The 26,772-nt window shown below is 36.8% G+C and overlaps 4 protein-coding genes across 12 annotated transcripts in view; all 4 read left to right on the forward strand.

The window, feature by feature from the left end:
* LOC114500110 (olfactory receptor 4A5-like) overlaps positions 1-5,795 on the forward strand; it is a 133,826-nt gene extending 128,031 nt beyond the window's left edge. For all 8 annotated transcript variants that reach the window (XM_036029417.1, XM_028516702.2, XM_036029415.1 and 5 more), the window contains one exon: positions 5,637-5,795. The gene's annotated coding sequence lies outside the window, so the exon portion shown is untranslated. The remainder of the gene's footprint in view (positions 1-5,636) is intronic.
* Positions 157-26,492, forward strand: LOC114499979 (olfactory receptor 4A5-like). 2 transcript variants are annotated; one of them, XM_036029424.1, is made up of 2 exons: positions 157-323; positions 25,263-26,492. In XM_036029424.1, exon 2 carries the CDS (start codon positions 25,313-25,315, stop codon positions 26,258-26,260), a length of 948 nt encoding a protein of 315 aa, XP_035885317.1. In that variant the 5' UTR covers positions 157-323; positions 25,263-25,312; the 3' UTR covers positions 26,261-26,492. The 2 variants fall into 2 exon arrangements, with proteins under 2 accessions (XP_035885317.1, XP_035885315.1); XM_036029422.1 differs by lacking the exon at positions 157-323 and adding an exon at positions 22,640-22,826.
* Positions 4,595-5,795, forward strand: LOC114500124 (olfactory receptor 4A5-like). Its single transcript, XM_028516720.2, has one exon. The coding sequence runs from the start codon at positions 4,638-4,640 to the stop codon at positions 5,583-5,585; it is 948 nt and encodes a 315-aa protein (XP_028372521.1). The 5' UTR covers positions 4,595-4,637; the 3' UTR covers positions 5,586-5,795.
* LOC114499966 (olfactory receptor 4A5-like) overlaps positions 20,364-26,772 on the forward strand; it is a 70,317-nt gene continuing 63,908 nt past the window's right edge. Inside the window, exon 1 of the mRNA XM_036029427.1 lies at positions 20,364-20,802. The gene's annotated coding sequence lies outside the window, so the exon portion shown is untranslated. The remainder of the gene's footprint in view (positions 20,803-26,772) is intronic.

Below are 26,772 nucleotides of genomic sequence, written 5' to 3' on the forward strand. Positions count from 1 at the left end.
CACAGCATCTTTGTTTTTCTTTGAAGATATTTTCCTGGAAGGTGAGAGTGTTCAAGTGTTTTATAAGTAAATATTTCTGTTTTATTTAAGTGTCTTTATATCTTAGATATCTGTCCTGGATACTGCCACCCTTGTCTGGAAGACTGAGGTGATGGGGAGTCTGTGTGGACACATGGGAAGTGTGGCCATGTGAAGCTATTTCTACATCTACTGATCACTATACATTACTACGTGTTCCATGGCCACCAATAGATACAGGAGGTACCCACAGTCACTGCCAATGAAAGAATCACTGATTTTAAAGACTAAGGGAAAGACCTGAGGTGAGTTCTTAAACAACTTAAATTCATGAAGTATATTTAAGTGTTGCTAATGTCTTAAATATATACATTTTCATTGGAAGACATCTGAATTAAGAAAATTAAGCTAGCAAAATCAGGAAATGAACCAGAATGTACAAAATGTGTTTGGTTTCTAGCATTTGAGCGTAACAGGTGTTTCTTGTTTGTTTTGTTAAATAACAAGAGAAACATTGGATGCATTCCAAATAAAATAATGGGTTCATAGTCCTGATTCATGGGCTATTATATTTTACATGGTAAATTAACATTTCTAATTATTATAAGACATTTGAATGAAAATATTTATGGTACATCATGTGTATATTGCATTTTGTGTTGACCACCTGAAGTCAGATCTTTTTCCCTCACCATATATTTGATCACCTTTACCCTTTAGTACCCTCCCTCCTACCCTCTGGAGTAACCACCATACTGTTGTCTGTGCCTGTAAGTTTTTGTTGTTTTTTTTTCCTTTTTAATGTTAGCTTTCAGTTTTCTTTCCCACAAATTAGTGAAATGATATGGTCCTTGACCTTTTCTCTCTGACTTATTTTACTTAGTAGAATCTTGGAGTGCATTCAGGTTTTTGCAATGGCAGGGTTTCATCTTTTCTCATGGTGGAGTAATATAGTGTGTTTGTGCCGCATTTCTTCATCCAGCCACCTATTGAGGGGCAGTTTGGTTGTTTTCATGTCTTGGTCACCATGAATATGATTGCAATGAACATAGGGGTGCATATATCTTATGCCATTCCCCACACTTAATTTAAAAATAATGAGAGAACTTAAAATTCTAACATAGCAAGTATGTTAAAATAGGGGGAAATATTATCCTATTCTGTTTTAGAAGCTTGATATGAGATTTTTTTTTTATTTTGAAATGTTTAAATTATAGTTTCTATTCAGTATTATTCTGTAGTAGTTTCAGGGCTATAGCCTAGTGAGCACACAACCATATACTCCACAGTGTGTTCCCCTCAATCCTTGAAGTACCCACCCTGTCCCATACATAGTTATTACAATATTACTGACCACATTTCCCATGTGGGATCTTGATTCTTATATGGAAGCATGATATGTGTGAATGTTTTCAAAACTGAAATTCATAGACCCAGACAACAGTACAGAGGTTACCAGAGGGAATGTAGGTGTTAGTAATGAAGGGTAGTGGGACCAAATCTATGGTGATAGAAAATGATTTGACTTTGGGTGGTGGGCACACAGTTCAATATTCAGATTACGTATCATAGAAATGCACAGCTGAAACCCATATTATTTTACTAACTAATGTCATCCCAAAAAACTTAATAAAAAATTACCACAGCAATTGATATTGATACATATTTAAAAGAAATCTGTTTTCAGAGAAGCACCTTTTATTATCACTTATAGAGTCACAGACCTGTAATTTTAAAGTACTTTAGAGTGTATTTTTGTTACTATGGAATTTTAATTTATCTTTTTAAAAAGCCATACTCTTAAGAAAGCATGTTAAATGATGTTTTTAATAGAAAAGTGTTAACTGAGAGGTTTTTGTTGAAAGTCTAATAATACCATCTGTCAGTTTTTATATAATTGTTTCTCTGGTGACTTAAACAACATAGAACAGATTATATACCCAGTTTTTACATCTAAATAATTTAACTGGATAGTAGGAGATTTATTCTGGAGAAATCTAACATTGATGATTAATAAGAATAGGGGCACTAGATAGATCCTGCATAAAGTAAGGAGTGAGAAAAAGAGAATTGGATATAGATTATCTTATATCCTCATGCTCTTCAGTAGGTGTGCCTTTATCAGCCTACAGCTTCAACAGTGGTAGAGCTTCTGAATAAACTGCAAGAAGCAACATGAATGAGGCATGTAGAATGGTCCTCACAGTTGGCTTCTAAAGAAGGCCGAACCTTTCAGTACGTCCTTTCTCCCCACCCCACCAAATCTATGGGAATGGAATCAGCTTGTTTATCTTTGAAATGGAGTGATTTTTAAATTTTCCGAAACAAAAAATGAGGAAAAACTTAGGTATGTGGCTATAGTTGAAAAATTCTTCTCTCTTACATAATTTTGTCCTTTACCACCAGATGTAGGGGAATCAAAGGAATTAAAAAAATTTCTTTGCTGTTCTTCATTAAGTTGTGCTGTGTGTTTATTTCTTATGGCATATTAAGATGCCTCCTGAGTGCGCCCTGGAAGATCCCTGGGGATCAGGCTTCTAACACTTCCTCAAGAAAAGTAATTTCTCTGAAGAAGATTTTTTAAAAGACTACTAATCTCATTTATTAAATTAGCATGTTCTTATTACTTGTGGATATTATTTTTTAAATATAATTTCTGCTTCCTGATTTGATCCTTTTGTTTTCTTTCATTTTATGCTATTGAATTCTTCCTATGATGTATGGTTCCAGTTTTTTCCTCTGATATTCTGCTTGCTTCTAGTCAAAATACATTCTGTCAAAGGTGACTACTACTAATCATGTGTAATCAAATAGATAATTCCTGAGACATACAATGTTATACTTTGCCTAAATAGGGGTTCATAAATCATATTATTCTTTTTATCTTTGGCCTATGACTATAATTCTTACCACGTTGACAGTGATCCAGTTGATTCCTTGAGATACAATGTTAATATTGAAGCATTCAAGAACATTAATGATAACTATCATTTATTGGAGCTTTACTGGGTGCCAGTCAGTATTCTAGGTATTTACTTGTAATAAAACAACCACTGAGGAGGCAGGCTCTATTGGTGTCCTCATTCCGAAAAGGATGAATCTGAGGCACAGAAAGGTTTATTAGTTTGCCCAGGGTCACATAGTAGTAAGTAGGGAAGCTGGGATGTCAACACAGGAAATGTGTCTCCAGAGTCCATGTGATTCATCACTGTGCTACACTCTCCCCCAAAGGGTATTTTGAGGATTAAATAAGTATACACCAAATAGAATAACTTGTAATCAGTGTTTGGTCTCTGTAATGATTAAATCTCACTTGGTACTGGGTAGCCTTTTTTAAGGAACAGTTATCGGCTTGGACAGTTCTATTTTATTATAAAAAGATGAAAAAGCCAGTAGAATAGAATGTAAAATAGGGTTGCCCAAAGAGTGCCCTGGAAGGTAAGACTGGACAAGGTTTCTGAGATTGTCTATTTCCAGCCCTTTATCGGGCAAAAAGCAAACTGAGACAGTCTTGTAATTACATTTAGAAATGACTCAACCCCATGCCTTCTTACACTGACCTTGGGCTCTTCCCTTGAGTATGCTGATTTTTGGGACCTGGGCACCAAAGTTCCATTTCTGAGCATTCTCAGTACCTTGGGAGAATTATAAATATAACCATTTCTCATTGTCTTGTACCTCTCTTTTCAGTGTCTGTGTTCTCCTTGCTCAATACCTAGGTCACCCCAAGAGTTTTGAAAAGAAATGATACCTACTGGTAATATAAGAGTTCATCATAGTCACCAGTCAATGAAGTTTGTAAATATTTGTTGAAAATCTAAATAGTGTCTCTGTGTTAAGAGTTGTAGGATAGACAAAGATTACATGGAGAGAATTACAACTTCTTAAAAAGTGGATAGTTAAAAAAAAAAGAAAGAAAATTGCTGACACTCAGAGTCCAGTTGAGTAATTGCTTTAGGGAACCATGTGATAATTATGTCATGGTTTGATGAATTCCAGTCAGTGGAAATTTAATGAGAGATCCACGAAACTTAACATCCTCTGAGACATAAAGGACTGAATACCTATAGAAAATTATCATAATTATTAAGTGAGTTATTCCAAAAGAAACATTATTTTTGGTGTTACATCAATTGTATTATAAAGGTTGTCACCACAAATACTACCAACTAAGAGGACTGACTTCCTGCCAATATTTTTGGAAGTTTTTTTTTTTTGCAACCACGAGAGAGTGAGCACACCAGCATACATTGCTGGTTTGTGTGCCCAGGACTGACAGTTTAAATAAGGCTGTATTAAAGACACAATTGGCTGTGGTGCTTTTGATACTTTACTCTGTCCATGACCCACTAAAATTTAGTTGGAGAACCTTTGACTTGTAGCCTAAGCAAAATCATTTGAGGAGAAACAGAATTGTCAAGGGAAGATACAATATGATATTAGGAAGAAGACCTCAAAGGTCTTCACCAAATGTTTATTGTGTGTAGATGCCTGTAGAAGATAGAATAATGAATGTGTACTCCACAATATAATGGATGTATTCAGAATGTGTTCACTATTTCATTACAGGTCCCTTCTCCTGACCTCTTATTTTGGAAACAGGCTCTAGAGAAGACTAAATGGGACATAGTAATAATGTGACAGAATTTGTCCTCCTGGGCCTCACTCAGGATCCCGGGGGCCAAAAAGCATTATTTGTCATATTTTTGCTCATTTACATTGTGACAATGGTGGGCAACCTGCTCATTGTGGTGACTGTTCTTGCCAGCCCCTCCCTGGGCTCCCCCATGTACCTCTTCCTTATCTATCTGTCACTCATGGATGCAGCCTATTCCACTGCCATTTCACCCAAATTGATCATAGACTTACTCCATGGTCAGAAGACAATTTCCTTCTCAGCTTGCATGGGACAGCTGTTTCTGGAACACCTTTTTGGAGGTGCTGAGGTGTTTCTTCTGGTGGTCATGGCCTATGATCGCTATGTGGCCATCTGTAAGCCACTGCACTACATAACCATCATGAATAGACAGGTTTGCATCCTGCTGTTGGTGATGTCCTGGGCTGGAGGTTTTGTGCATTCTGTGGTCCAACTTCTCTTTGTGTATGACCTCCCCTTTTGTGGCCCTAATATCATTGACCACTTCATGTGTGACATGTACCCACTATTAGAACTTGCCTGCAATGACACCTACATCTTAGGCCTCACTGTGGTTGCCAATGGCGGAGCAATCTGTACGGTCATCTTTATTTGTCTACTAATATCCTATGGAGTCATCCTAAGTTCCCTCAGAACTCACAGTCGGGAAGGGAGGCACAAAGCCTTGTCTACTTGCATTTCCCACATCACGGTAGTTGTCCTCTTTTTTGTTCCCTGCATTTTTATGTATGTGAGACCTGTTTCTAACTTCCCTGTTGATAAATTCATAAGTGTGGCTTGTACTGTTATTACTCCCATGTTGAATCCTCTAATATACACTTTGAGAAATTCAGAAATGACAAATGCTATGAAAAAACTCTGGTGGAGGAAGTTAGGTATGGACAGAATGAGAATGTGTCATTCACATTGAATGCACTTGGTACTAATTCTGAAGCAACAAGCAGGCAGTGCATTCTAAAAGGGATGACTTAGTCAACCCAATGAGTTCTCTTAGGGTGCTTTTCTTTATTCATACAAAGCTATAAAAAAGTAGAGCAAATTATCCTTTGAGGTTAGAATCAATCTAATACAGAAATTCTGAAGGATGAATAATAAGACACAGGTGTTTTTCCTATTATTATGAAAAGTAAACTAAATTCAACTTGTAACTTTTTTTTAGTCATTTACAATAGTCCTGATTTTTTCCCATTTGCTCTCCCCTGCCCTGTACCACCAACCCCCACCTCCTACTGTCAATGCCCTCTCATTGTCCATGCCCATGAATTCCTCATTCGGATGTCTTGGTTTGCCCATACCCCTTTCCTCATTACCCCCAACCTCCTCCCCTCTTGTCATTGTTAGTTTGTTCTCTATTGTTTATATTGAAATGGGCTTTAGAAGAGTTTTTTTCTTTTGAAAAGTGAAAAACAAGCTAACTTTGAAAATTTGCTTTTACCCAAATAATGAGAAGTTAATTCAGCTAATGTTTAGAAGAAATCTCTCATGTTTAAACAGTAGTTTTTATTTATTTATTTATATTTATTGTTGTTCAAGTACAGTTGTTTCCATTTTCACCCCACCGTGCTTTCTTGCCCCACCCATCTTCACCTCCCAACCTCGAATCTACACCTTTTGGCTTTGTCCATGTGTCCTATATACATGTTTTTTTGATGACCCATTCCCTATTTTCCCCAGCATCCCTCTTCCCTCTCCCCCATCCTCTCTGATTACTGTCAGTTTGTTCTTTATTTCAACATTTTAATGTTTGTTACTGTATGCATACAACAGATTTTTGCAGGTCCCTTAAGCATTTTGTCTTCAAGATTACTTCTGTTTCTGATTTTGATGCCTGTGCATTTGAAGTTCAGGATGTTTAGATGGGAGATGATACCATATTTGGTTAAATGCACAATCATGGAGCAGTTCTGTTAGATGGGATGTTAGATATATTCACAGGTTGTGATGAAACCAAAAGGAATGGTCGACAATGAAAACTGATTCTAGCTCTTGATTGGAGCATAGAATACCATACTAATCTAAGTCATAAACATATTATTATCTTTCCTCACTAGTTAGTATGTGCCTTTTTGCCCTTCTTCACAGAATACATGAAGCTTATTTTTTCCTCATGACACAGAAGATTGGGTAAAGAGATGCATTATTTTGCATAGCAATATGTTTCCTAAAAGTTGCATTCAACTTCAATACTTCAAATTATAGACTGAATAATGGTTTGTTTTTATATAAAAAATTTGGTTTTCAATCTTATTTTAAAAAAATTGTTTCCTCGGGGGCAGCCCCTCCAGAACATCACAAACTAGGAAGAAGATGGAATTGTTTTCACTCTATTGTAGGAACATCATCTGTGTTTTGTAAGTTTTTTTCCTAAGTAGAAAAAAATACATTTCTTATTTTAAAATTTTATTATGTATTTTTCATGCATAGCATTAATATATGCAATTCATACCCAGAATATGATCAATGTTGAAATTACCTGTGTCCCCTTTTCCTCTCTCTCTTTCCAGAGGTAATCCCAATGTTGAATTTTTTATTAATCATAGTTAAAAATAACTTAACTTCATATGTACATGTCCTTAAGTTATAGAGTACAGTTTTGTATTCCATACATTTATTAAAATTATGCTACATAGTACAAAGTTTTCTGAGTCTTTTATGCACAATGTTGACTTCCTAAATTCAATGATGTTGCCACATATCTATCTCTGTAGTCCCACCATTTACCTGCCTGTGTATTATTCCATGTCTAAACACACCACATGCTATCAACCCATGTAGCCAATGTTCTACTCTGTGCTGTTGTGGACATCTGGAAAGAAATTACTTTGCATTAAGTAGGCTGTTTACATGCTCACTTTTATGGATGATTACAGTTTTCTCCTAAAGATGTATTATCAGTTATACTCCTGTTTGTGTTTATATGTGTGCGTTTGTGTGTGCAAGTGTGTAAGGAATTTAAATCTACTTTAAAAGGGCTTTCTGTTATGATAAAACCAAGGTTTTCAACACATTTTTCAAAAATGCAGCTTAATTTCCTAATCTGATATATCTTGTTTAAGATAAAGTCCAAATACCTCTGTACCTATTTCTAGACTCTTTTCTTCTGATTGGTTTATTATGCCTAAGACAATACTACATTATTTTGGGTCATGTAAGTAGCTTTTGATATCTGTTAAAAGTCATACTACACAATAGTCTTATTAAAAACAATGGTTTCTGTTTCCAACAACTGTTTTCCACATAATTATTAGAAAAATTTCAGACATCTTAGAAGCCTACTGAGGTTTTGACAGACAGTTTATTAAATGTCTAATTGATTTAGAAAAGAATTGATTTCTTGATCACATTGAATCATTCTTTCTAGGAACATCAAACATCTCAGTATTTATTTAGGTCTTTAAGATTCAATTAACTTTTGGAATTTTGCTGAGCAGTAATGGTATCAATGACTTTTCTTTCCAATATCTTTCTAATATTTTGTATCACATTTCTCATTTTATATTACTTAGCAGATAAAAGAATGATATAATAACTGTGATTAGAGGAAACCTGGACTTAGCTTTAATGGGCATGCCTGTGGTATTTCAATATAAAAAAAATGTTCATTAAAAATTAACATCTCAAGTGTCCTCCAAGAAAGAGAGATCACTCTTCAAAGGGACAACTGGAAACTATTTAGAAAGCATTCACAAGATTAAAGACCAGATGGGATAGGGGATGACATTATAGGGCAAATGTGTGAAAGGTTAGCAGGAACAATTATAAAGGACACATGGACAAGAACAAGGGGGTGAAAACAGGGGAGAGAGGTGAGGAGACCTGGGGTAGCGGAATGTGGTGAAGGGAAACGACAGAAAACTGTACTTGAACAACAATAAAACATGTTAAAAAAAAGAACATTGAAAAATGGTGATGTACCTGGGACTAGCAACAGTAGGACGTCATTACTACCCCAGTTATGAAGGGAAAAAAGAATAGTTTTTTTTCAAAACATGGGAAGAACGTAACAGAAAAAGGAGGTCCATTTGAGAGGAGCTGTGCCTTGAGTAGAGAGACAGCCATTTCCAAACTGGCCCATGAAGGAAAGTAGCAGATGAATTAATACCTTGATGTCTCTTCCCTGTCTGATCTCCTGTTATTTCCTTCCATTGGCTGAGCTTAAGCAACAGGGAAAGGGTGAGTTCACCTTGCTGATGACCACTTTAGCAGCCATTGTCTCAGGGCCCAGAATAAGGTGGAAAAGATTAGAGTTGGATCTACAGGAGCAAATGTAGCACATCCATGACACCCAACCCTTTTCACTGCCACTTTTCACTTATAACTTTGGATGGAAAGTAAAGTCTGTCCCTAGCACAGGAAACATAAAAAGTCTTTTTAACTTCCATATCACCAATTGATTTCAGCCCAGACATACTCCCACTTCAAACTTAATTGAAATATGAACCACCTATGGTGTTCATGTGAAGTAGCAGAGGGGGGAAAGATAAAGAGATAAAGAATTGGTTACATGAAGGAAAACATCCACTTCAGTCTAAGCTTCTGTGGCTTGTCATGTGATCAAAGTTAACAATCATAACTTCTCAACCACCAATTTTGTATTCCTTTCACTTTCTGGCAATTTCTTGGCTAGTCAGAGAATATTATCCAGTTGGGTGATTCATACCTTCATTATCATTGGAATCAAATGTATAATGGTTCTGTTTTGTTGTTTTCCCCTGTTTCAGATTGCTGTCTACTGGGCATGGCAGTAGAAGGAGACATTGTATTGAATGCCTTCATTTGTGTGTGGCAACCCAATTTTCTGTTATTAAGTAGGACCAAGCACTGAGCTCAGTGTAGGGATCTTCCTGTTTCATGAGCCTGGGGGGCCCAACATAACCATGGACATTTTCCATTGAAAACCTAATGGAACAATGACTGTGTTCATTGGTAGAAGTATTCCTCTGTGGGCAGTAGGGCTTTCAAACATACAAAGTTCAAACTTCCAAGTAACTGAATCAAAGATACCTTAGGTGGGTTATCATGTGTAATAGGTGTAAGAATGATGAAGGTCATGCTGGACTCCACAGTTGATTCACTAACGTTTGTCCATTCTGACTACAGGAGAGATGGCCTGATGTAAGCATAAGCATGGCTGAAGTATATACCGTATCATTTGGGATAAGAAATTATCATTGTTTTGTGCTGTCTTTTGTCTCATGTGGCACTGTCATAAGAGACTTCACCATCCCATTTAATCATTTTATCATGTCAGATGCTTCTGAGTAATGGGGAAATTTGTAAGATCAGCAGAATAGACTAGTTACTTTAAAATATTGAAAGAACTAAAGAAAATCATGTCTAAAGGGCTGAAGGAAAAAACTATTGAACAGTGTCTGAACAGCCAGTCATTTATATCAATAAAGAGATGAAAATCATGAAAAATAACACAAATAAATTGTGTACAATAATTGAAATAAGAAATCCACTAAAGTGACTCAACAGTAGAACTGAGCAAGCAGAAGGAAGTCAGTGAAGTTGAGGATAGGTCACTGAGATGATCCTGTTAGGGGAACTGGTACATAGAACTGTTCAGAGCCCCTTTTGTCCAATATTAATTTATGCTAGAGACTTGGGTTTATTTCTAGGCTTTTTTTTCTGTTACATTGATCTATGTGTCTGTTCTTGTGTCAGTTTCAGGCTGTTTTGATTACAGTGGCCTTATATTGCAGTTTGATATTAGATATTGTGCTCCCTCCTACTTTACTCTTCTTCATCAAAATTGCTGGAGCTATTTAGGGTTATGGTTCCAAAAACTTTTTTAAAATGTTTATTCTATACCTGTGAATTATGTCATTGGTACTTTAATAGTATTGAGTTGAATCTATAGATTGCTTTGGGTAGTATGGACGTTTTGATGATGTTAATTCTTCTGATCCATGACCACAGCATATGTTTCCATTTGTTTGTATCTTCCTTAATTTGTTTCTTCAGTGTTGTGTAGTTTTGTGAGTACAGTCTTTTACCTCCTTGGTTAGGTTAATTCCTACGTATTTTCTTTTTCTTGTTGCTATATCAAGTGGGATTTTTTTACTGATTTATGTTTCTGATGTTTCATTGTTGGTGTACAAAAGTGAGTTTGATTTCTGATTATTGAGTTTGTATCCTGCTCTTTTATTAAATTCATTTATTAGGTTGAGCATTTTTTGGTGGGGTCTATAAGATTTTCTATGTACACTATCATGTCATCTGCAAAGAATGACAGTTTTGCTTCCTCCTTTCCAATTTGGATGTCTTTTATTTTCTTGTCTGATTGCTGTGGCTAGGACTTCCGATATTATGTTGAATAGAATTGATGAAAGTGGACAACCTTGTCTTGTTCCTGTTCTTAGCGGGAGAGCTCTAAGTTTTTGCCCATTGAGTATGATGTTTGCTGTAATTCTCTCATATATGACTTTTATTACATTGAGGGATGTTCTCTGTATTCCCACTTGGCTGAGTGTTTTTCTCATAAATGGGTGCTGTACCTTATCAAATGCTTTTTCTGCATCTATTGATAAGACGATGTGATTTTTGTCTTTGCTTTTGTTTATGTGATGTATTATGTTTATTGTTTTGTCAATATTTTACCATCCTTGAATCCCTGGATGAATCCCACTTGATCATGGTTTATGATCTTTTGAATATATTGCTGGATGCAGTGTGCCAATATCTTGTTGAGGATTTTAGCATCTATGTTCATCAGCCATATTGGTTTGAAGTTTTTTTTCTTTCTTGTGTCTTTATCTGTTTTTGGGATTAGGATGATGCTGGCTTCACAAAAAGAGTTTTGGAGTCTTTTATCCTCTTGAATTTTTTGGAATAGTGTGAAAAGTAGGGTTAGCTCTTCCTTAAGTGCTTTGTAGAATTCTCCTGTGAAACCATGAAGTCCAGGGCTTTTGTGGTTTGGGAGTTTTTTGTTTACTGCTTCAATTTCATCAGCTGTTATTGGTCTGTTCAAGCTTTCTGATTCTTCTTCATTGAGTTTTGGAAAATTTTAGTTTTCCAATTTTAGTTTTCCTGGAAATTTGTCCATTTTGCCCAGGTTTTCAAATTTCTTGGCATATAGTTCTTCACAGTAATTTCTTATGATGGATCTCTTGTAGGCAGCATAGGTGTGGGTCATGCTTTCTTGTCCATTCAGCTATTCTATGTTTTTTGATTGGCACATTTAATCCATTTATATTTAAGGTTATTACTGATAGGTACATACTCATTGCCATTTTTTGTACCTGTGTTCTTCTCTCTCTTGCTCTTTTCCTTCCTTTTATTAAAGCATTCTCTTTAACATCTCTTGCAGAGCTGGGTTGGTGGAGATGTATGCTTTTAGACTTCTTTTATCTGGGAAGCTCCTTATTTGGCCTTCCATGTTAATTAAGAGCCTTGCTGGATAAAGTAGCCTTGGTTGCAGGCCTCTGGTTTTCATAACTTGGAATATTTCTTGCCATTTTCTTTGAGCTTGGAGTGTTTCCTTTGAGAAGTCAGCTATTGGCCTTATCAGAGCTCCCTTTTATGTGACTTCCTGTTTCTTTCTTGCTGCCTTTAAGATTCTCTCTTTGTTTTAGAATTTGCTATTTTAATTATGTTGTGTCTTGGGGTGGGCCTCTTTGGTTTCCTCTTGATTAGGACTCTGTGTTTCCTGGATTTGTGTGATTTTTCTCTTATCATGTTAGGGATGTTTTCCATCATTACTTTTTCAAACAGGTTTTCTATCCCTTGCTCCTGTTCTTCTTGTATCCCTGTTATATGGCTATTATTCCATTTCATGTTGTCCTGCAGTTTCCTTACCACTTCTTCATTCATTCTGAGTCTGTTTTGCTTCTCTTTCTCTATCTGTGTAATGTTGTTGTTGTTGTTGTCATCCTCCAGCTCACTGATTTGATCCTCTGCTTCCTGCAGCCTGCTTGCAGTTCTTTCTAATGTGTGTGTGTGTGTGTGTTTTTAAAGATTTTATTTATTTATTTTTAGACAGGGAAGGGAGTGAGATAGAGAGAGAGAGAGAAACATCAATGTGCGGTTGCTGGGGGTTATGGCCTGCAACCCAGGCATGTACCCTGACTGGGAATTGAACCTGCGACACTTTGGTTTGCAGCCCGTGCTCAATCCACTGAGTTATGCCAGCCAGGGCTTCTAATGTGTTTTTTATGGATGAGATATTATTGTTTATTTCTTCCTGTGTTTTATAGTTTCTATTTCCTTTTTCATGCAGATGTAGTTCTCACTCAGTTCCTTGTAGTTGTCTGTGAGTCTTTTGAGCATCTTTATAACCATTATTTTTAATTCTATATCTGATAGCTTGGTTACCTCCATTTTGTTTGGCTCTTTTAGTTTGGATTCTTCCATTCCTTTTGATTGAATATTCTTTTTTTGTTTCCCCATTTTAGGACTCTTTTCTTCTGTGCTTCCTGATGTTTTGCTTTGCTAGCTGTCTTTGTAGTGTGAACTTCTATGATAGGAATTCGATGAGGTTCAGTGGTATGGTCTCTTTGATCTTCTTGTGTGGATGCTCTAGGTTTGCCCTTTCTTCTGTTTGTATGGGCTCTCTCATTGTACTTGGGTTTTTACCTTTTGGTGGTTCCTTTGTTGGTGGTTTCTCTCCTCCAGCAGGCATACTGGTGTTCACAGCTCCTACCTATTCTTGTATGTGATCATTTGCAGGAGGTAGGCAAAATGGGGGAAGACAGAGTGAGAGCATTTTATGGGCTTTAAAGTACCAGTAAGTAGAGAAGACATAGGAGATTCTGAGGATAAGTATAGTTTGAACTGTGGTATTTCACCCAACTATCTAATTTTTATAAAATGTTAGAGTGATATAGGACTCTTGTTAGAGGGGAGGATGACTGTGAGCTGAATCCAGAAAATAGAGCAGGTTTAGATGACCTGATATAGTGAGAGTAAAGGATATTAAGTAGGGGTAGAGTGAGAGAGAGTAGGGTTAACTACAGTAATAATAATGCTTAGAATTGAAGTGAAATAGGCTAAGATCAGGCAGAGTTGCTGTGTAGTATGTACAATGGTATGGAATAACAATTATGTACAGTAATACTAGACCAACAATATGACCAGAAATATATAATTTGGGTAGTGGAATAGAAAGCACCTGATCAAGAGTTGTATGGTATTGGAACACGGGTGAAGTGAAAGAAGAAAAATTAAAGAGATAATTAAAGATTCAAGAAAGAGAGAATAAGGAAAACCAGTCAAACAATGCAATGAAGCAGAGAAAGAAAATGAGGAAAACTGAACATATGGAAGAAAAATAAAAATACTAATAAATAAAAGTGGTAAAAATAACAAAAAGATAATTATAATGCACATAAAAAGTAAAGTGTCAGCTCCATGGGATAGCAAAGTGATGTTTGTCTCAATCTCAGTTTTGTGGGTTAGCCTTGTGCTCCCACTTTCGATCTGTCTCTGCATCCTTCATAAGTGCATGTCTTATCATCTCATTCTTGGGAAGAAAAAAAGAAAGGAAAAAAAAAGGACGATCCAAAAAGAAGACCAAAGGAATAAGCCTCCTGATGACTTTAAACCTGTTCAATGATATCTGCTGACCTTCCTAGATGCCACAGTGAAAGGGGTATTGGGCTTTGCTTTTCTCCCTTCCAATGGTTTTGAGAGGATGGGGACCAGGTCTGGGTTGTAATATTCACAGTTTCCTGGCCTCTGTTGGCCCAGGTCCTCTGTGAGCTGCCAGGCTCAAATCAGCCACTCAGTCTTTGGGTGCACAGCCTGAGCCAATCTTGAGCATAGAGCTGGAGACATGCTAGGTGCCTGGTTCCACTCAGCTTTGCTGTCATTCTGTGGGTTCCAGGAGCTGAAATCTCCCTTGGGGCAAGCCAGCTACTGTCAAGAGTTCCTTACAGAGTAGCTGTTAACAATCTCCCAGCTTTCTACATAGGCCAACTTTCCAACCAGTGTGGAGACTATCTGAGTTACGGTACCAGATGGCCCCACTCCTCCCTTCTCCAGGTGTAGCCCAGTACCTCAATTTCTCTGGTGCTGTGGTACACAGTCCCAGTGGATGTATGTCACTGCTTTGTGTCTGCCACTTCATCTCTATTCCCCTCCAGTGACTTCCAGCATCCAGGTCCCTCTGGGTTCCAGGCTGCCCTACCTGCTCTGGTAGGGGAGGAAGTTGGTGCTCTAACTTTCCTCCCAGTATGGGTGGCAGGTGTGGGACCAGAAGCCATAGCAGCCTTGGTTCCCAAGCAGATCCCAGGGACCTTACTGTCACAGAGTAATCTCCTCACCATCTGTTTTCAATGTGCTCTGCAATTTTTTGCCTCCAAATGTCATATAAGCTGGGATTCCATTGGCTGTTACTGTGTTCCTCTGAAGATCGGCTGGGTGTTCCAGCTGGGCACAGGGAGAGCTGGGCTCTGCTCCCATCTACTTTGCTGCCATCTTCTCCCAACAGTGTCAGTAAATGTTGTGTAGGTTTATGATTTCAGTAGTATACTAGATGCTCTATCTAATTAAATAGTTGTGATCTTCGGGTCTGACATTTTACACACCTCAGAGTATTAGGGCTTTAATGTGAGAGCTTCTGTATAGAGCTGACACCCAGAGAGAGCTCTGCACACAGGTGGGGCTGTTTTAAGTTTATGTGGATCCATACAATACAGATGGTCTTAGAGACACAGTCCATTGTTAGACACTGGCAATAAGCCATGTTATTGTCTTTGAAGCTGCACCCTTACCTGTTTTTTTTTCTCATACATTAGATAAAACGCCTACCAAGTGATGTATATTTTTGGTGGACCATCGAGGTCAGAGTCCCCACTCACTGTCCCTCTACCTCTGAGGCTGAGTTAAGAAGTAAATCTCTTATTAATGTGGTTGTATTTGGAGGTGGGGTCTTTGGGAAGTGATTTGGTCATGAATGTGGAATCCCTGTGAATAGGATTCGTGTCCTTATTACAGAGACCACAGAGAGCTGTCTTGTCCTTTATACCAGGTGAGGACCCAGGGAAGATGGCTGTCTGTGAACTAGGAAGCATGTCTCACCAGACACTGCGTCTGCCAAGACCTTGATCTGGTCTCAGTTTCTAGAAGTGTGAGAAATAACTGTTTGTTGTCTACCACTCACTCTGTGGTATCCTGTTATGGTAGCAGAAAGGGATGGAGGCAGGCATTTAGTTAAATTTTAAACTTGTATAGTTACTTCATGTGGTAAGGTAAATCTCTTGGTTAATTGTCTGCATTCAATGGTCTCTATGAAGTCAGGAAAAGCTACTTCACTGTCTTTGTGCTCCCTGTTCCCCGCACAATGGCTGGGACAAAGAATCCACTCCACTGACATTGTCACTTTATTCTTGAATTCTCGATCAATTGGAATGAGAATTTTACTGATGAGATTTGAAGAACTCTTTCTAGATTACATTTATGTTCATATTTTGTACAAATTTTATTCTTCTTTGATATTTGCTACAAATATTTCCCTTATGTTATTTATGTTATAATTATGGGTGTTCTTACAGAAATATGTTATATTTTCACATTCATTCACTTTTTGATTTCTTCTATGACATAACTCTTGGAAAATTCCATTTTCTTCTTAAAAGATTTTATTAATTATATCAGCTTAGTTTTTTTAAATGGCATTCAAAAACGTTTTTAACTCATATAGAATTTATTTTATGATGAAAAAATATCTCAGCTTATTTCTCCCAAATAGGTAAAATAATTTGTTTTCTGATTCATTCCATTACTAATTAAAAACTTTCTATTTACTATGTCAAATTTTATACACCTACAAGGTTCAATGTTAGGTCTGTTGCTCCTGGTCTTTTCCTCATCCTCCTTCAGTTAGTTTAGGGAAAACCTTACTGAACAATTCTTTTGGTGTGGACTGAAGACACTTTCTAGTGTTCAGCTGATTGCCTGGCATTTAAGGAGGGTCCAAGATGGCTTTGCTTCTATGAATGGTGCCTAGCAGGAATGGCTAGGATATTGGGCTATTCTAAGTCCTTCTTTTTTTTTTTTCCATGTAGATAAAGGACTATATAGACAGCCTCTCCAGTGACATTGTCAGACTTGTTAAATGGAAACTGAGGGCTCCCAGAGGGAGGCAGCAGAAGCTGTCAGGCCGGTTAAGATGTTTTCATTTCTCAAGTGTTGTTGATGCTAATATATAGAAGTGCAATGGAATAATTTTTTGACCTTGAATTTTACAAACTTACTAAATTCACTTTGCTATTTCTAGTAATCTCCAAATGTTCCTTAGTGTTTCCTATGACATGATCATGTCTACGGAAAAGGATGGTTCATTTCTTAGGAGACAGAGGAGTACTTAGCTTATCAATTTCTTTGAGTCATTTGAGCAGGTTGTGTTTTCCCTATACTTTACCCTCTTCATCTAAGGTACCCAATTCACTAAGTTAGCATTTTCCATAACTACACTTGCTTATTCTTTAAATTTTATTTCTATTTGTTAATTTTGTCTTTGGCTTCACATGGAAGATGTTATTTTCTATCCATACCCCACAGTAGCCTATAATTGTCCTTGTTGTTTTCCCAAGATAATGGGGGAAATGGATCCAGTGTTCTTTACACAGAATGGGTTGAATTTGAGGATCCTAATTTTATTTTATTTTTTCCACATGTTTTTTTCTTTTTTGAAAATTAAGTTAATTGGAGTGACATTGCTTAATAAGATTATGTAGGTTTCAAGTTACATTTCTATGATACATGTCCTGTATACTGCTTTGTGTGCTCACTACCCAAAGTAAAATTTTCTCTTTTTTAATTATAGATTTTATTTATTTATTTTTAGAGAGAGGGTGAAGGGAGAAAGAAAGAGAGGGAGAGCAACACTGAATAGTTGCCTCCCATGTCTCCCCAGGGACCTGGTCCAAAACCCAGACATGTACCCTGACTGAGAATAAAATTGGTGAACTTTCATTTGTGGAATGACGTCCAACACACTGAGACACACCAATCAGGGCTAAAGTCAAAGACTTTGTCACCATGTTTTTGGCCCCCTTTACCCTGTATGAGGGGTTTGTATGATGTTCATCTGCTTTTATTTCTGATATTAATATTTTGGCTTTTCTCTCTGTTTCCTATAGGTACCAAGTTTTGGCTGTCTTCCTTTTTTTTTTGTTTCTATTTTACTGATTTAAAAAGATCTTATCTTTATTATGTTCTCCCACAACATATTTCTGTATAAACTATTCATTTCATTAGGGGGTGTTATTATGCTACTTCATGCTTTTGGGAATGACCTTCTGACATCAGCTATGAAATAAAGGGCACTTGTGATGCTATTTAATTGTGTCTCTATGGAAATCCAATGACTTCCAGTAGTTTTCTTTCCAATGAGCTGCATGTGATCCCTGCAATAGGGAATTACTGAATCTACAATTCAAGTTTTCAAAACAGGATGTTGGGATTAGGCTTCCACCAAACTCTGCAGGCTTCAAATATTCATATAGTAGACCCTTCTGAGAACATCTGAGCAGTGGCATTATGGGGTTCTAATAACATTGTATGAATAACTTCCCACTTAAGTCACCTGGAGTCAGCATTTTTCTTTGTTATTATATACTTGGATGTGAGAGAGTAATGGATTAGGTAGGATTTGTAGAATTCTCTAATGGTCATGGACCATGTTATTCCCATATATTTGTCAGATTGGTATAGGCTTGGTATTTTGGCTAGACTGAAGTGTCATAGTTGACTAAAAATGTTTACCACAGCTCTCACAGCCTCCCAAGCTTCTTCCTTTAAGAAACTCTTATGATGTTATCAATGTAACAGCTTACCTTATTTAGAGTACGTTCATATCTAAATTTCCTTTCAAAACTTGATAATAGATATGGCTTATAGAGAATTACTAGGGATTGTTGAAAGTTTTGAGGCAATATTTGTATCAGTTCATATTTGCAGTGTATTGTTCTTATTGGGGCATATAAATTCATCTTCCAGGCTATTGTAATCATGATCATATCTAGCAAACATCTATCAGTCAGATAAACAGGAAGCATTAGTAGTTCTTTGCATTCAGCTGAAAGGAATGTGGAGAATCGAACCTATGCATGTATCTGTTTTCCAGTTCTGACTCGTAATTTAATCCAGAGTAATATTTTCATATCAGATAGTTCTTCTAAATCAAGGATAACTTCTCCATGTTTTTCTACTTAACCTGAAGAGAAGAACAGTGATTAGATGTACCCTTTAAATCTTAGAAGTAATGTGTATAACATTTGGGGTTGCTAGATTTCACCCATTTCTTTGTCAAGCTGGAAACCACCAACTTTGGTTGGCTTAACACATAATTAAAATCTTCAACTGGTTCAGATAGGTATATAATGCCTCCTTATCTAAGGCTCTTATGACAATATATGTGGATGTGGAGATGCTCAGTGGAGCCATAGTAAACCATCCTAGGGAAAGTACAGTGGAAGCCATCACAGACTTGATGTAGAGGCAGGCTCTTGTTGGAAAATAATTCTTTTCTTGTAGAAAGTTACTCACTTGATATAGACTGAAAATAAAGATCTGAATTAATGGTCTAGAATCATTATGATTCAGCTGAGCTGGATTCAGGCCTTCAGAACTCCACAGCTGTGATTACTTGTCTGTTCAGTAGTTGAAACAATAACTTCAATAAATCCCCCAAGCCCACACTTGTTTCCCTCTGAGCTCTGCACCTCTAACATCTAGCAGGGGTATCCAACCTTTTGGCATCTCTGGGCCACACTGGAAGAAGAAATATCTTGGGCCATACATTAAACACACAAACACTAATGCAAAGTGATGGGCAAAAGAAAACCTTTTAAGCTAATTTATGATTTTCCATTGGGCTGCATTCATAGCCATCCTGGGCCACAGGTGGCCTGCTGACTGCAGGTTGGACACCCCAGGAAGGACCTCTTTACTAGGGATATCGCTGATAAAGGGACCCAAGACGGACTCTCACTTCATTTGGGATTAAATCATGTTTGCCTTACCTAAAGATTTCCTTAAATGAAACATATAAATTCTGTTCACTTTATTTAATTTTTTCTTTTCAAAGCACAGGGTTTTCATGTATTTGTATGTGTGTTTTTCTTTCTTGGCAAGACCCAAATCTTTTTCTCTGAAGTTTGTTCTGGGGGAGAAAACTGTCATTACTTCATTTGAATGTGTTCCAAATACTCTAATAAATTAATCTATAATGATCTTATACTTTCTTTTTTTTTTTAAACAGAAATGTTATAAAAAGCCGGAGAGGCTGGGTCTGCTCATAAATGTGCAAGAATTATTTTTCTAATAGAAATACATGAGAGATTTCTGGAAACTCAACCTTCTGCCTAAGCTGAAATCTATCTTCACCTGGTATCTGATTCTGTAGATATTCCCTTGTTATATTTTCCTTGGCATAGATATCTCTCATTGCTTGTAGAAACTTGTGTAAGGTGCCAATTTTCTGGGACAAAGTTGGGGAGAGGAAGAGACATAGTTTTAATTAGGGAAAAGATGTCTTTAGGGATATGCTGTTTGAGTGGCTGAAAGACTGAAGAGCTCTACCACCTGGGAGAATGCCCAGTCAGTGGCTAGTTGAGGGGTATAAATCCCAGCATTTGTCTTGTTAGCTACAGAGAGTAATGGTCAGAGACATGAATGCTATCCTAAATCCTCATAAGAAAGTACTTTTTGTTTTTTACTGTAATTGACTGAGGAGAAGTACATTCAAATAACTACTTTCAGTGTTTTAAAATTTCTGGGGTTTTTGTATTGACAAATAATGGATTTGGTAAAGTTAATTTCCACAAATTTGGCTGGTTTTACATAGCCATGAGAACACAGCATCTTTGTTTGCCTTTGTAAAAATTTTCCCAGCAGGTGAGAGTGTTCAAGAATTTACAAGTAATTATTTATGTTTTATTTAAGTGTCTTTATATCCTGGATATATGTGTTGGATACTGCAACCCTAGTCTGAAAGACTCAGGGTATGTGGAGTCTGTGTGGAAACATGGGAAGTGTGGCCATGTGAAGCTATTTCCACATCTGCTGATCACTATACATTACTCAGTGTCCCATGGTCTCACATAGATACATGAGGTACCCACAGTCACTGCCAATGAAAGAAGTGCTGATTTTAAAGACTAAGGGTAAGACCTGAGGTGAGTTCTTAAACAACTGAAATTCATACAGTATCTTTAAATGTTGCTAATGTCTTAAATATATACATTTTTCATTGGAAGACATTTGAATTAAGAAAATTAAGCTAGCAAAATAAGGAAATGAACCAGAATATATGAAATGTGTTTGGTTTCTAACATTCGAGCATGACAGGTGTTTCTTGTTTGTTTTGTTAAATAACAAAGAGAAACATGGAATGCATTTGAAATAAACTAATGGGTTCATAGTCTTGCTTCATGGGCTATCATATTTTACATGGTAAATTAACATTTCTAATTATTATAAGACATTTAAATGAGAATATTTATGGTATGTCATCTGTATATTGCATTTTATGATGACCACCTGAATTCAGATCTTTTTCTGTCACCATGTATTTGATCACTTTTATACCTTACTATTCTCCCCCTTTCTTTCTGGGTATCCACCATACTGTTGTCTGTGTCTATGAGTTTTTGTTTGTTTTTTTTTCCTTGTTAATGCGTTGCTTTCAGTTTTCTTTCCCACAAATTAGTCAAATCATATTGTCCTTGAATTTTTCTGTCTGACTTATTTCACTTAGTATAATCTCACAGTCCATCCCAGTTTTTGTACTGGCAGGGTTTCATCTTTTCTCATGGCAGAGTAGTATTGTGAGTATGTGCCCCATCTCTTTTATCCAGCCACCTACTGAGGGACAGTTTGGTTGTTTTCATGTGTTGGTCACCATGAATAAGGCTGCAGTGAATATAGGGTTGTATATATTTTATGTCACCTCCTAAACTTTATTTAAAAATAATGAGAGAATTTAAAATTGCAAAATAGCAAATGTGTTAAAATAGGGAGAAATAAATTCCTACTCTATTCTGGAAGCTTGATAAGAGATTTTGAAGATTTTAAATTATGCTTTACATTCAATATTATTCTGTACTAGTTTCAGGGCTACAGCATAGTGGCCACACAATCATATACTCCACCATGTGTTCCCCTTGATACTTAAAGCACCCTGCCCCATACACAGTTATTACAATATTACTGACCACATTTTCCATGTGGGATTTTGATTCTGATATGGAAGCTTGATTTATATGAACATTTTCAAAACTGAAATTCATAGACACAGACAACAGTACTATGGTAAGCAGAGTAAATGTAGGTGTTAGTCATGAAGGGTGGAGGGGGCTAAATCTATGGTGATGGAAGATGATTTGACTTTGGGTAGTGGGCACACAATGCAATACACAGATCTTGTGTCATAGAAGGGTACACTTGAAACCCATATTATTTTACTAACTAATATCATGGCAAAATTAAATAAAAATTAGCATAGCAACCCATATTGATACATATTGAAAAGAAACATGTTTTTAGGGAAGTAACTTTCATTATCACTTATAGTCGTAAAACTGTAATTTTAATTTAGTTTAAAGGGTATTTTTGTTACTATGGAACTTTAATTTACCTTTTTAAAAAGCCACACTGTTAAAAAAGCATATTAAATGATGTATTTTTAAATAGAAAAGTGTTAACTCAGTGGTTTAGTGTGAAAGCCTAATAATACCATCTGTCAGTTTTTATATCATTGTGTCTCTGATAACTTAACAGAGAACAGATTATATACCCAATTTGTACGTCTAAATAATTTAGCTGGCTAGTAGCCGATTTATTCTAAAGACATCTAACATTGACGATTAATAAGAATAAGGTTACTAGATAGATCCTGCATAAAGTAAGGAATGAAAAAAATAGAATTGGATATAGAGTACTTTATACCCTGATGTACTTCAGTAGGTGTGCCTTTATCAGTCTACAGCCTCAGCAATCATAGAACTAAATAAACTGGAAGCAGCAATGTGAATGAGGCATGTAGAATGGTCCTCACAGCTGGCTTCTAAAGAAGGCTCAACCTTTCAGCACATCCTCCCTCCTTACCCCGCCAAATCTATGGGAATGAAATCAGCTTGTTTATCTTTGAACTTAAGTGATTTTGTAATTTTCCTCTGCAAAAACTAAGGAAAAAATTTAGGTATATATCTATAGTTGAATAATTCTTCACTCTTACTTAATTTTGTCCTTCACCATCAGATGTAGGGGAATCCAAGAGATCAGCTTTCTAAAACATTTTCTTTTCATTTCTTTGTTAAGCTGTGCTGTGTGTTTATTTCTTATGGCATGTTAAGATGCCTCCTGAGTGTACCCTGGAAGATCCCTGGGGATCAGTCTTCTAACACTTTCTCAAGGAAGGGAATTTTCCTGAAGAAGAGTTTTTAAAAGACTATGATCTCACTTAATTATCACATTAATATTCTTTTTTTAAAAAAGAATTTATTTATTTTATTTTAGAAAGGGAGGGGAGGGAGAAAGAGAGAGAGAGAGAGAAACATCAATGTGCGGTTGCTGGGGGCCATGGCCTGCAACCCAGGAATGTGCCCTGACTGGGACTCGAACCTGTGATGCTTTGGTTTGCAGCCTGTGCTCCATCCACTAAGCTATGCCAGCCAGGGCCACATTAATATTCTTATTACTTGTGGATATTATTTCTTAAATATAATTTCTGCTTCCTCATTTGATCCTTTTTTCTTTCATTTTATGTTATTCAATTCTTCCTGTGATGTATGGATGGCACTTTTCCCCTGTTATTCTGCTTGCTTCTTGTCAAAATACATTCCATCACAAGTGAATACTACTACTCATGTGTAATCAAATAGATAATTCCTGGGACATACAATCTTATCCTATGCCTAAATAGGGGTTCATAAACTATAATATTCTTTTTATCCTTGGCCTATGACTATAATTCTTACCACATTGACAGAGATCCAGTTGATTCCTTGACATACAATGTTGATAGTGAAGCATTCAAAAACATTAATGATAGCTATCATTTATTGAACCTTTACCAGGTGCCAGTCAGTATTCTAGGTATTTACTTGTAATAAAACAACCACTGAAGAGGCAGGCTCTATTGGTATCCCCATTCTGAAAAAGATGAAACTGAGGCACAGAAAGGTTTATTAGGTTGCCCAGGGTCACATAGTAGTAAGTGGTGAAGGTGGAATTTCAACACAGGAAAAGTGTCTCCAGTGTCCATGTGATTCATACTGTGTTACACTCTCCCCCAAAGGGTGTTTTGAGGATTAAATAAGTATACACCAAATAGAATAACTTGTAATCAGTATTTGGTCTCTGTAATGATTAAATCCCACTTACCACTGGGTAGCCTTTTTTAAGGAACAGTTATCAGCTTGGACATTTCTATTTTATTATAAAAAATATGAAAATGTCAGTAGAATAGAATGTAAGATAGGGTTGCCCAAAGAGTGCCATGGAAAGTAAGACTGGACAAGGTTTCTGAGATTGTCTATTTCTAGCCCTTTATCTTCCAAAGAGCAAACTGAGACAGTCTTGCAATTACATTTATAAATGACCCAATCCCATGCCTTCTTACATTGACCTTCAGCTCTTCCCTTGAGTATGGTATTTTTTTGGAACATGGGCACCAGGGCTCCATTTCTGAGCACTCTCAGTATCTTGGAAGAATTATGAATATACCCATGTATCTTTGTCTTGTACCTCTCTTTTCAGTGTCTGTGTTCTCCTTGCTCAATATCTAGGTCACCCCGAGTTCAAAAAATAAAATAATAATCGCTGGTAACATAAGAGTTCATAATAATCATGAGTCTGTGAAGTTCAAAAATATTTGTTGAAAGTGTAAATAGTGTCTCTGTGTTTAAGGTTGGAGGATAGACAAAGATTACATGGAGAGAATTACAACTTCTCATAAAGCTGATAGTAAAAAAAGAAAGAGAAAAAGTGCTGACAGTCTCAGAGTCCAATTGAGTAATTGCTTTAGGGAACAATGTGCTAATTATGTCATGGTTTGATGTATTCCAGTCTGTGGAAATTTAACGGGAGATCCATGAAGACTGAACATCCTTTGAGACATAAAGGACTCAATACCTATAGAAAATTATCATAATGTTAAGTGAGTTATTCCAAAACAGACATTATTTTTAGTGCTACATCAATTATATTATAAAAGTCCTCACCACAAACACTATCAGCTCAGAGGACTGACTTCATGCCAGATTATTTAGAGATATTTTTTGACACCATGAGAGAGTAAACACACCAGCACATGTTGCTACTCTTGTGTGCCCAGGACTGACAGTTGAAATAAGGCTCTATTAAAGACACAGCTGGCTGTGGTGCCTTTGATACTTTTCTCTGTTGACAATCCACTAAGATTTAGTGGGAGAACCTCTGATTTGTAGCCCAGACAAAATGATCTGAGGAGAAACAGAATTGTCATGGGAAGGTACAATAATAGGCTATTAGGAAGAAGAAATCATAAACATTCACCAAATGCTTATTGTGTAAAACCCTGTAGAAAATAAAATAATGAAGACGGATTCCAAAACATAATGGATGTATTCATAGTGCATTCACAATGTCATTACAGGTCCCTTCTCCTGACCTCTCATTTTGGAAACAGGCTCTAGAGAAGACTAAATGGGACATAGTAAAAATGTGACAGAATTTGTCCTCCTGGGCCTCACTCAGGATCCTGGGGGACAAAAAGTATTATTTGTGATATTTTTGCTCACTTACATTGTGACAATGTTGGGCAACCTACTCATTGTGGTGACTGTTCTTGCCAGCCCCTCCCTGGGCTCCCCCATGTACTTCTTCCTTGTCTATCTGTCACTCATGGATGCAGTGTATTCCACTGTCATTTCACCCAAATTGATCATAGACTTACTCTGTGGTCAGAAGACAATTTCCTTCTCAGCTTGCATGGGACAGCTGTTTCTGGAACACCTTTTTGGAGGTGCTGAGGTGTTCCTTCTGGTGGCCATGGCCTATGATCGCTATGTGGCCATCTGTAAGCCACTGCACTACATAACCATCATGAATAGACAGGTTTGCATCCTGCTGTTGGTGGTGTCCTGGGCTGGAGGTTTTGTGCATTCTGTGGTCCAACTTCTCTTTGTGTACAACCTCCCCTTTTGTGGCCCCAATGTCATTGACCACTTTGTCTGTGACATGTACCCACTAATAGAACTTGCCTGCACTGACACCTACTTCTTAGGCCTCACTGTGATTGCCAATAGTGGAGTAATCTGTACAGTCATCTTTACTTGTCTACTAATATCCTATGCAGTCATCCTAAATTCCCTTAAAACTCACAGTCTGGAAGGCAGGCGCAAAGCCCTGTCTACCTGTGGTTCCCACATCACAGTGGTTGTTCTCTTTTTTGTTCCCTGCATTTTTATGTATGTGAGACCTGTTTCTAACTTCCCCATTGATAAATTCTTAACTGTGGCTTATACTGTTATCACACCCATGTTGAATCCTCTAATATACACTTTGAGAAATTCAGAAATGACAAATGCTATGAAAAAACTGTGGCGTAAAAAGTTAGCTATGGATAGAATGAGAAACTGTCATTTATATTGAGAATGAGAATGTGTCATTCTATCTATACTTTTTACTTATTCTGAAGCAACAAACAGGCAGTGCATTCTAAGAATGGATGACTTACTCCACTCAATGAGTTCTCTTGGAATGCTTTTATTTTTTTGTACAAAGGTATCAAAAAAGTAGAAGAAATTATCCTTTGAGGCTAGAATTAATCTAATACAGAAATTCTGAAGGATGAATAAAAAGGCACAGGTATTTTTCCTATTATCAGGAAAAATAAACTAAGTTCACCTTGTAACTTTTTTTTGTTCAATTACAGTTGTCCTGATTTTTTCCCATTTTCTCTTTCCTGCCCTGTACCACCCACCCCCACCTCCCACAGTCAATGCCTTCCACATTGTCCTTGCCAATGAGGCCCTTATTCTTGTTTCTTGGTTTGCCTCTTCAGCTTTTCCCTGCTAACCCCCATCCTTTTCACCTGTGGTCACTGTTAACTTATTCTCTGGTTTATATTGAAATGGGGCTTTAGAAAAGTTTTTTTTTTTTCC

The sequence above is a fragment of the Phyllostomus discolor genome, chromosome 6, assembly GCF_004126475.2.
Source record: "Phyllostomus discolor isolate MPI-MPIP mPhyDis1 chromosome 6, mPhyDis1.pri.v3, whole genome shotgun sequence".
Classification (NCBI taxonomy): domain Eukaryota; kingdom Metazoa; phylum Chordata; class Mammalia; order Chiroptera; family Phyllostomidae; genus Phyllostomus; species Phyllostomus discolor.